Consider the following 11782-nt stretch of genomic DNA (forward strand, 5'->3'; position numbering starts at 1 on the left):
GTCTGTTGTATTTCATTACCTCTCTGCTTAAACCGCGACTCCGAGCTGAAGCAGAAACGATACTTCAACGTTTTCCATCATCTGACAAGTAGCAAGTCTACTCCACTTTATTCACCAAAAACGTTTTTTTTTTATTCACCAAAAACTGTTCAGTAATCTGGAACAGTCGCTACGTTGAGCTCCAGTTAGCCGCCTCATCTCACTGCGCGAGAGGCAACTGCGTCATGCCCGTGACGCACAACGTGCCCGTGACGCAGAGGTTGGTTACTGGAGGGCTTACTATGTTGTACAAAAAATAATAAAAAATTTTTTTAGTACATGTCATGTCAGAAAAGGGCTTAGAAAATAATACAAAAAAAATAAATACAATTAAATTGACCAAAAGGGCACTTTGGGGCAAGGAGCAAAAAGGGCAGGTGTTCAAGCACCCCTAGCCCCCTCCTCTGCACGTGCCTGAAGAACAGCTATGGGGAGGACGGTTTTTAGCAAGTAAGAAAAAACAACCGTGTGACTAGCTCACCTGGTAGCAGCGTATCCGGTTGTCCACGCAACTCCATCCTCTGCGCCACCTCAGTGTAAGGCTTCCAGCTGAGTTTTTACTAAAGGTGTGCGTTTTCCTTACAGTAATAATTTTGTAGTTCAAACAGAATCTTCCCTTTTCATTTCTCTCCGTCGGCTCGCGCCGCACACAGGTGAAGCTCATCAGCTAAATCAAGTCAGTGTGCATTTGCTGCATCGGGACATTAGAGCAACTACAACTTAGGTTGGTTTCTCGACCAACCTAAGATGTAGGTGAACTTCCAGTAACTCTTGCCACCGGAGGCATCGTTTTAACATTTTAAAATTAAACATCCATGATGTATTGAATCACTGTGCGCTTGACAATAAAATAGAGACATTTTTTTCCTGTGGTATTTTTGTTTAAAAACTGTTTAAGGCGGGACGAACCTGAGGAGGAACCAATGACAATTTAGTTTATTTTGTTTTTTAAACTCTTTGTTAAAACGTAATAATGTAAGAACACATAAAAATTACTAATTCTTTATTGCAATATTGCCACTTCTGTGCTATTGGTTTAAAAGAGAGTGTCACTAATATTTTCAGAGAAAACACAAAGTTCACAATTTAAACTGTCTTAAGCCTCTTTTATTAGTAAGTAGAAGCAGCGGTTTTGTTTGTATTTCCTACTAAACATAAAACTACCTTAACTCTGAGATTTATAAAAGCTTATCAATATTTCAAAATCCAGAATGACAGACAGTGAAAGCTCAACAAGAGTAGCATCATAGTACTATTTTCTTGCTCTTGCACTCGAATCGCAGACATATCTGTTTATAATGAATTTCTAAACAAAACACACACGGGAAAGTACAAAAAATCAGAACAGAATAAATCCCAAAGTAATGTTAACTAATAACATTTTCATTTTTCAAATAGAAACTTTCAAAATATTTTCTGCTTTGTTAAAAAAAAAAAAAAAAAAAAAAAAGAAAAACAACTAAATCTATGAAAACATCCCTCCACATTTGCTCCTTCGTTCTTTTTGACGGGTGGTTATGGGTAGATTCAAGGTGTGTCGGATGACGTGGACTTGGTGACTTCACGGTTCTTATGTCCATCCGACTCTGGACGCGGTCCCATATCGCAATCTGAAAAGTTGGAGCCAGGAACAGCAGATTGCTCAATTTCTGCATGTGGAATGTCAAATGTTTGCACTGCTGCCTGGAAAAATCTGATTTGTTTCATTGGCTACATGTAGAGAAAGCAGCATTGCTGTTGTTCTCCTATGGCTGTAGGCAGTGTTGTCATAAAAACTAGAATTATACTCAATATCATCTCATAGCCAATTTTTTATGGATTTTTTTTTTAAAATTTCATACACACATGCAAATGTCCCAACTTAAAACGAACACTGACCTTTGAGCATTTCTGTCGTCTGTGCCAATAGGGTTCCATCTAGAGGTTCAACAGGGCCACCGAGTGACGTGCCAACATCGAGAGGTGAGGTGGCATGAGACACTTCTGAGCTGCATGTAAAATAAGATGAAGTAGAGGTGAAAGGTCAAATTAAGTGAAAAACTTGACCGCCCACCTAACTGACCGGCCAGACAAACAGACTATGAATCAACTCTGAATAGAGGCACACAGGTCTGATGAAGAACTCTATTACAAAAGTAACTATTAGTTTCCAATAAGTCTGACCTTTGTGGAAGAGTTGCAAAAAGAAAGCTTTTGTTAACAGAAGTGCATAAGAAGGTCTGTCTGTGGTTTACCAGGAGAAGAAGGTTAAAGAAAACAGCGCTGTAGTGTAAAACACAATCTATGTGTATGTACAAGGCAAATTTATATGTGTTGCATATGAATTCAAAGTGTTTTCCTCAAACATGATGCATAATCAGATTAAAAATATTAAAATGACAAATTTAAGAAAACTAAAAAGCGAAGAAATGTCAGACACGATAAATCAGTCTTTTGACCTTTATGGATAAGCTGGAGAAAACGGTAATGATGTCAGTCCTCATTTACATGACCAGCGGCTTCTGCACATTCCAAGCTTTCACGCAGGCTGTTCCAGAGCCGAGGAGCGTAAATGCTGCCACCCCTTTAGCAGAGTCAACGTTGCAAGCAACGTTCAAAATCATGTACCACATTCTCCTTCCAACTAGCGACCTGCACCCGAACGCATCCTGCCTTATACTCGTATAAGCACCAGCCTACAATCCTGTAAGCATCAGCAGCGATAGAAATCGTATGGAAGGATAAAACACATTGAAGTTTGCGTTTGTAAAGTCAAAAAAAAAAAACCGTGAAAAAGTCCCTGTGCATCTCATATTTCATTCTAAAGTAACAACATACAGTTATATATTATAAAAAGGAAATCCACCTTGAGTGCAAGTGTGCACACAGGAATGTCATGACCTGCAGAAGCAATAAAATCTGAATTTATGAGTGGGTGTGCTGGTGTGTAAAAGTGTCCAACTGAGCATGTAGAGAAAACGTGAAGACATTTGTCCCCACGTGGCTCATACGAAGAAAACGAGATCTATAAAATGGGGGGCAAAAAAAAAAAAACGCTTCAAGGATGCTAATAATGCTTCATGGTGAGAAGCAACAAGTCTCCTCTGAAAACATTACCTCTCTGTAAAATGAACAGGACTGGTTTTACAGTTTAGAGGATGTCTCCAGTGTTGAACTATTAATCCATTTGTTTTTCTCTGAGATTTACTCTGGTTGACTTAAGCCAGCAGTGCCTAATAAAGTGCGGCCCATATGGAATTTTTTTTATTTTTAATTAGTGTAAAATTATTCTTGACAGATTAAAACCTTTGTACAACTGGAAATGTTAGGTACAACACAAATCCTCTTTTGCTAACAATTTTCCCCGACACGACAAAATGTTGGGACAACACTGGTTTATGGTTAATGACTTTCCTCCACTGGCTTGGATAAGAGAATCTGGAATTATTTATGAACATAATTTAGTTTTTTTTTTTTTTTTACAGTTTTGTGTTGACTAACCTCCTAATCCGAGTATGGGTACCAGGATCTTGATCACGTTCCGCTGATGCCACGTTTTGGCTAAAACAAGCAAAACGAGGCTAATTAAAATTTAGAACGACATATTTCAGACAAACTAGCACGCTTAGCACTTTTCGAAATATTCCTCTGATGAACTGCAAGTACCTCAGGTGACTTTTTTTTTTTTTTTTTTAATGGACAGGTTACCAAAATGAACACCGGCAAAAAGCTCCCATCGCATTAACAAACAGTTGGGCTTAAATAATTTAGACACCTGGTACTTCACCCTCAATGTCAAACTCATACTGAGCCATTAAAATGCAGTTATTGTAGGACAAGTGTTGCGATTACACTAAATTGGCCCAACATTGAATGCCTACTTTAAATTAGGCCCTGGAGTGAGGTGGAGTGGCTGCCACTTACGTGTGCTGTTTGAAGAGGTGGCTGTGCAACCCTGGTTTCTTTCCAAAGATAGCTTCCCTCGCCAGCTCCTCTCGCTTCCTCAAGGAGGCGAGCTCCTGCAGAAAGAGAAGAAACGGGAACACCTCGACGGCAGCCAGCCAAAAATGACTTCTTCATACATCTGATTTCAGACGTATGTTCTAATTCCACTTGCAAGGCTTTGCTGCCATGCTGCGCTTTTAGAGACAAACTCACAATCAATGTTTTTTGACAGCTGAAATCGGCCTGGTCTTTTGCCGAGCTGGCTTCGACGGTGGAGCCAGGGAGTGAATCCGATTCTACAGGTGCTGTTGCTGGTTCCTCGACTGACTCAAAGTCTGAAACATTATTCAGAGAGCGTGGCATTCACATTGTTGTTGTTAGTACTTAAGCAACAAAACAACCATAAATAGCAACTATAGTCTAAGGTGCTTGAAACTTTTGCTTCTTTATGAAGAGGAGAGATGGGATTTTTAACTTTTAATGCAAGAGTTTGGCGACAGCTTTTTTTAATTCAAGTTGCTGTGCATGAATATGTTTCCGTGGGAACCTGGTAACATAACAGTTTCCACTTTGCTTTAAACATGATAAGATAAGCCAACTATCCAATAATACCTAATGTCTTTCTCAGTGCGTGGAAATGTTCGGCTAACAGTAAGTGATTGTTTGCAAACAAATAAAATCCACCCTAGATATCCTGAGTTGAAACCACAGTTGTTCTGATGGCATTAGGTTGAAGGGTGCCGTCACTTCACTTTCAATTTAAGTAAATTATGAATGGGATTTGAAAAATGTTATGAAAGTCTAGCTTAGAAATTTATCCAAAATACCCAACTACCAAGAGAAATACACTGATCTGCCATTTGCATTTATTGCCTTTATGCAAATAGCAACATTTGGGAACAAACTTAAGGATGCAATATAAAGCTGAATAGTTGGCCTTAATGTACAATTGACTAACATAATATCTGGTAACTTAAAGCCTAACAATTGATACTCATGCATCCTTTCACAAAACAGGATGCATAAATCTACTGACAACCTGGAAAACTAAAAAGAGAAACACCTCTCAAACTGCTGTCGGATACAATGCTCTTTTCTTCTTCCACTTCCTCTTCGTTGGGTTTCTCCTCCTCCTCTCGCACCTTCTCCTCCACCTTTTCCTTCGCCTCCTCCTGCGGCGCCTCCTCCATCTGCTCCTCAACGTACATGTAGACCTTCACTATTTCCAGCAAGGTCTGGTAAGCTTCATCATAGTTATCTAAATAAGCGCAGACATAAACAAACACACGAGGAAGTTGGGTCCTGAACAGAGCGAAGCGCGTCCAACATCAAAGAGCAATGAATCAAAGATATGTAGATGTTGACCTTGGTGTAATGAGGGGCTCGCTAGCACCGCGTAAAAGTGATGGATGTCTTACACTCACTATTTGTTCATCTCATTAAGAAAACAGCTAACAGGCTGAGTGCTATCGAGGCAAGATAAACACAGTGATCCTGCAGCTAAATGTGGATTTTTACTGCAGCAAGTTATTCCACCTGCCATTACGCTTAGAATGCACTTAAAGGATGTTATGTATAAAAAGTTTAATTGTACTTATTTGGAATTTAAAAAGCAAACACCGCACAAATACATTTCCCTTTGCATTTTACCACTTGGAATGACGTTGTCGAAGAATCCTGGATGTTCTTCGTTGGTTTTTGAATAAAGGGGCACACGCTGCACCGCGAGATCAATCTGGGACTTGGTGTAACGGTTAGTGTTTTTCATGTAGATTATGAACTTCTCTATAGCCGAGGGTCTAAGCAGGATGTAGCGAGGCTTAAAGCAGCTCTTTTTTAGACTGAAAATACCCTGCAAAAAAAAAAAAAAAGCACAATTGTATTTGTTTGACAAATTATTATTGGTGTTACACTTTTATTCTTAAGGCAGTCCGAGAATACACAGAACAAAATCTTTTCCAGATGATTAGTTTTCACACAAGTACCTCCAGCTCCATATGTAAACAACAAACCACTCCGTGATTTGCTACTTCCTCTATAGCACCTCTGGTGAGGCCAAACAGATGGCTGCCGTACTGCATGGTCAGGATAAATTTACCCTTACATTAAAAAAAATAAAGAAGAAAAAAAGCTTTAGTTTACATGGAAAGCAATGGCAAACACAAACACACACATTCCCAGCATGTTCTGTCAAGCTTAACAACCTGAAGCTATATGGCCACCTGGGAAATTAACTTTTGACCTGGTAGTCAGGCTGAAATCCTCTTTGTTTTGTCTCGCAGGTAAACCTGATGCATCAAACAACTGTGAGCATGCAGGTCAATTTAGCAAATTGTTAAACCCATAAGTTGTCAGCTTGGTTGAGTAGTCAGAAATGTAAACCGAATATGGCTATGTCACAATTGATTTAATGGCTTTAATGTCAAAATAGAAGATATGCAGTTGTGAAAAAATTAGAACACTTCATTTTTTTAAAAATGTGTACTCTTTCTGGTTAAACTCTAATCTGTGATTAGAGATGACAAAAAAAAAAAAAGTCTTCCACCATGACATTACCACCACCATGTGTCACAATGTGGGGACGTGAGTGAAACTTCAGTACTAATCTCATCAGAATACCCTGGTCCACATGTTTGTTGTGTCAAAACTATATAGTTTCAGATTATATCGGCTTTATTTTATCTTGTTTGCGGTCCTTCCAAAACCCAAGAATTGTTTCAAGACGGTGTGTGGAAAAGCCCATCTTTGGGATTAAAAGGCAGAGCTTGAAGACTGAGAAATTTAAAAATGCAGGGCGGCACCGAACCAAAAAGCTGGCAACAGAAAAGTGGAGGATTAAAAACACGGGAAGGATCAAACGGGGGCAGGGAGAGATTGTAAAGTTATCTGGTTCTGAAGAAGACAAAAGGCATCAATAGCTGCTTCAAAGCCATTCCTGTGTAAATCACAGACACACAGTCCTCTATAAATTATCTCCCACCAACCTTACATAACAGCTGACTTGACAAGAGAGTGAAGATGGAAAACAAATGTGTTCAGGACCCAAGGACACATTTGGCTTCCTCCACCAGTCGTAAATTCTGACTTCGGATGCTTATGAATATCCCTAAGTTATGGGAAATCCTGAGCAGCAGTCAGCACACCGTTACCTCTTGTCTCAAATAATTCAATTGGATTTGATACCTCGTCCTAAACACCGAATTAAATAAAATTAAATGAAATCTCAGAAAAATATAATTATGGTAAAAGGTACTGATGGAAAACGAGCCACCAAGTTAATAGAAAAATCAATTCACCACAGAAAAACTAATTATCTCCACAACACATTAAAACCAGCCTGTGAAATCAATGTGAAACTTGCTGAGGGAGACGTGAGAATCGAGCTCACTTAAAACATCATTTATCAAGAATCCTGGGTGTGTATTTTGACAAAATCTGGGAAAGTATTCATTTATTCTAATTATTTGTGAGACTACAAATGTAAACTACTGCTAAAACAACAACCTATGTAGAAATGTGGTCCAACCGACCCCACACACGTAAAACTTGTATCATTTGCCATAGTCCTCTACGTCAGCCTCAGTCCTCGCACGCACAAGGTTTAATCAGGATTCTCACCATGAGAACCAAGTTCTGAAACTCCTCTTCACTGACAAAATGATAATCAACCCCGTTCTTCTCTCCAGTGTAGGGCGGCCGCGTAGTGTGACAGATGCTGTGAAATATGAACAGTTAGTTAGTACCCTGAAGTAAATTCACATGCATCCGTCATGTTTACATTTCAGACACAATCCATCTATGCTTCAGATTCCGTACACGCTTTAAAAGCAGACTAGGAAAACCCAGATGAGTACATTCTTTTAGAAAAAGGATATTGCGACCCACAAGCTAAAATGCATTCCCAGTTACATTGGAATAAGGTTTTCCGATTATTGTTTTGAGAACTCAAGTTTTAATTAAGGGCCACATGCTGAGTTTCAGATCAACACAATTAGTTGTCTCGGTTAAAAAGACCCAACGCCAGACACGATAGACAAGAAGAATATACATATTATTAACAGCTCTGTCAGACTGACCCAACACCAAAGTGTCCACTGAACTCCTGACACAGTCTGCGAACCAAGTCTCCTTTCCTACAGCCTTCAGGGCCCGTCAGCACCAGCATTGGGTACGGGGTGTTTGGAGTGGGCATTGTACTGCAAGCAATCAGACAAAAACACACACTTTCTTCATTTACTTTCATCTTATATGCATAATTTAACACGTGCTTCCCTTTCCAGGGAACATAGGTAAAATACCACAACATAAATGCTGACACAAGAAAAGTGGATGAGACATCTAGAGAAATGGGTGCTGTGTGTCTGAAAACCATCTGTGCAAGTTATTTTAGATGTGACGACAAGATGTTCGGGGTAAACGGTGCGCAAGGAATAGCAAATTATGCAACGTATTTGTACTTTTAGAAACTGAATCATGAAGCTAGTTCATCTGGCAAACATAAAATTAACAGTTGAAATAACAGGCAAAATCTAACAAAAAAAAAAAATTGAAATACTCATTCAAACCTTTGATAGAGAACCTGCGGCTGTGCCATCTGGAGAACCATGTTTGTGATGTGATCTTTTGCTCCTACTATGTCCATAGGAGGGTCAAACATGTTGATTGAAGACACCTAGAATTTGGGGTTTGTAGTCATACACATTAAATATCCTAGATACACAATTTACATAAAAAGCACCATTAATTACGTAGATTCTCACCTTTTCTTCAACGGTGACTTTCTTATTGTCTAGCACCGATAAGCTTCGGTGGAGAAAGATGACCGTCAGTCTGTAGTTATGGTGCTTCTAATAATTACAAATACTTTGCACATTACAAAAGATCCAACAAACTGATTCAATGAATAAAAAACTTCTTTTTTTTTCTGCAACGTTATGGTCATACTCTTAACCCAGTACAGCACACTTAAATACACCCAATAGCTTCACAAGCTTTGTCAAACATGTGAAAACACAATGATTTGTTCATTCAGTGCAATCATGAGTGTAACAGCCAATGTGAAATTAATTAAAGAAACTGACAAACGATAAGTTGACTACCTTTGGTCAAACAAGTAAAAAAGCAAARCTTCTATCAAATCACACTTATGGGAACTTTGTATCTGACAGCCATCTTGGTAGGTATCCATAACTAACTGTCAAGGCAGTTGCTATGGTGTGGCTATGACAACAATGAACAAACCACAAACCTTGAATAAGCTCTGGTCTCTTTCCTATCTCACAACATGCTTACATGGCCCATATTATTTTTATTACAGCAAGTCCTTTCAAATATCTCATTTGTTTGAAACCTTAGAGCTCAATCGCTAATTTTTTTTATTTAGTCACAAACAAACAAATTGCAACTGGGAGACAAGATGAAGCCATTGAGTGCAATAAATGTGTTGTTTAAAAGTAACTTAAATGTGTATAAAAAATGTCCACATTTTATTTGACATTTTAACTAAAGCTAACTAGCTTTATTTGACAAAGCTAGTTAGCACTTGGCACAATGCTATATAGCTCTGCATGGCGCCTGTATTGCATCTGGTGATGGAGTGAATCATGCTGCTGTCATGACGTCTTGAGCTAAGATCATRGAGTTTGGATGTCTGYGGTAACATTGAATAAAGTGGCAACCTTTGTGCATCATGGACCTGAGCATCTGACCGGGTTGCTGTCATTCCCATTTGTTTCCACCTTGTTATAATGTCACAGTTGATGCTGGTGGGATATTTAATAGCCAAGAAAGAAGAAGGTTCCACTTTTAATGAACCTACCAGGTTCCACTTAATGACCTACCACTTAATGACTGCAGTCACTAAGTGGTAGGTTCCTAGGTGTGAAGGGGTTTGTGTAAGATACGATTAGCCGGATTTATCATGTCGGTGCTACTCTGGATTTCAGTGAGCTCCCGAGAGCAACCCTGTCTTTCACAATCGTTTGCAAAAGTAAACTACTTGCCGTTATATACCTATGATCACGGAAATGATTGACACAGCAGACATCAATCCTTCAATTTTTTTATTTTCCCCATACCTGACCATTTTTTTAGTGCGTCACACCACTAAAAATGTTCAACTGCTGGACTAAAAGTGAGAAAGCAGCCAAAGTACACACACACACACACACCCACACACACACACACGCGCCCACACACACACACCCACACACACACACACACACCCACACACACACACACGCGCCCACACACACACACCCACACACACACACACGCGCCCACACACACACACGCCCACGCACACACCCACTCCCTCTGGGGTGCAGGAAACAGGACAGTCCCTCTACTGTCGAGGAGACAGCTCTGGTAGAGGAACATTGATTTCCTTACAGTCTACTTCTGGCTGCTCAATGCAGGGATTCACTCACACTTACACAAACATGCACACGCACACACACACACACACACACACATACACACACTTTTGTCTCGCTATCTTTGCGGGGACTTTCCATTGACTTCCATTCACCCTAACTCTGACCAAAACTTAATTCACACCTTGGACCTAAACCTTACCCCAAACCCAAAAACAGCGTTTCTTCTTTGGGAGCAGTGAGTCCCACAATGTAATATGTTCCAGAAAAATAGTCCCCACAATGCATCAAATACAGGATACACACCCACACAAAACAGGCTTCTACTRGCTTTGACCTGAACCAGTGATGTCACTCATTCTCTTGACAGTGATGTCACTCATTGTCTGTGACATCACTGACATCACTCCCTTTATTCCAAAATTCCAGAGCAACTCATTTGTTCTACAAGCGAACAAAGTTKGAAGTCCTGCTGWTTTATTCTGTTTTTATAAACACAAATTCATTTAAAACATGGCATACAGTGGCTGTTATCAATGTAGGGATGAAGATCAGTCTAGCCTGTCGACAGACCGAAGTTCTGAGCCCACGACCCCCKATGAATTGGAGATGGAAAACAACGAACTCCGGCAGTTGGTGGAGGATCTCCGACGGACCATCGAGTGCTCCAAACCTGGTAGGAGATCCAGGCAATCGGTCTTACGAGCTAACTGTGACATGTTAGCAAGTGAGAACGATGCACTAAGAGCTCAAATCATGTGTTTTCGTGTAGAGCTGGAAAGAACACAGCTCAGACATGAGGACATGAGAGCTGAAGTGCGTTRCCTGGAAGAAGCTCGACTGGCTCTGAAAAACAGACTCATGAGGCTTCGGAAGAATTTGAAAAGGGCATATCTGTGCACTCAAAGGCGATCCGAAGACCTGCAGAGTCTTTCAGAGGAGTTGGGCGATATCCGRAGCCAGTWTATCAGAGACTGTGAGGAAATTKACWACCTTAGACAGCAAAACAAGACTTTAATGTCTGAAAGTGTTGGGCTGAGGGAAAGATTGACTCGACAGCCGTCTGAGGAGCACCAGGAGATCCAGGGACCAGATTCAGCTCTCGGAAAGGTCTGCAAAAAGGTAGGTACAGTTTTCAGAACCATGTACCRAACAGGTACTCTGAGGTACTGGATACCAGAATGGATGCACTAAATCCATGCTGGTATCCCTCGGGTTGTTCTGGTAAAACTGGCTACCTTGCTGAAACTGGTTCCAGAGAAACAGGTCACTTTGCTGATGCTGATTCCAGAGAAACGGGTCGCTAAGCTGATCCTGGTTCTAGGGAATCGGGTCACTTAGCTGATACTGATTCCAGAGAATCAGGTCACTTAGCTGATTCTGGTTCTAGGGAATCGGGCCACTAAGCTGATCCTGGTTCTAGGGAATCGGGTCGCTTAGCTGAT

At 40.3% G+C, this 11782-nt stretch overlaps 1 protein-coding gene across 1 annotated transcript in view; it reads right to left on the bottom strand.

Annotated features, from left to right (window-relative positions):
- Window positions 1–1124: 1124 nt before the first annotated feature.
- lrguk (leucine-rich repeats and guanylate kinase domain containing) overlaps window positions 1125–11782 on the bottom strand; it is a 17592-nt gene continuing 6934 nt past the window's right edge. The window contains exons 9-20 of the mRNA XM_008400667.2: window positions 8724–8810; window positions 8529–8635; window positions 8040–8159; window positions 7582–7678; window positions 5949–6062; window positions 5614–5815; window positions 5027–5221; window positions 4177–4298; window positions 3943–4037; window positions 3520–3579; window positions 1918–2027; window positions 1125–1649 (exon numbers count right to left, since the gene is read on the bottom strand). Of these exons, the coding sequence (XP_008398889.1) occupies window positions 1567–1649; window positions 1918–2027; window positions 3520–3579; window positions 3943–4037; window positions 4177–4298; window positions 5027–5221; window positions 5614–5815; window positions 5949–6062; window positions 7582–7678; window positions 8040–8159; window positions 8529–8635; window positions 8724–8810 (1392 nt within the window). The 3' untranslated portion in view covers window positions 1125–1566. The remainder of the gene's footprint in view (window positions 1650–1917; window positions 2028–3519; window positions 3580–3942; window positions 4038–4176; window positions 4299–5026; window positions 5222–5613; window positions 5816–5948; window positions 6063–7581; window positions 7679–8039; window positions 8160–8528; window positions 8636–8723; window positions 8811–11782) is intronic.

This window comes from Poecilia reticulata, linkage group LG23 (genome assembly GCF_000633615.1).
Source record: "Poecilia reticulata strain Guanapo linkage group LG23, Guppy_female_1.0+MT, whole genome shotgun sequence".
Taxonomy (NCBI): Eukaryota; Metazoa; Chordata; class Actinopteri; order Cyprinodontiformes; family Poeciliidae; genus Poecilia; species Poecilia reticulata.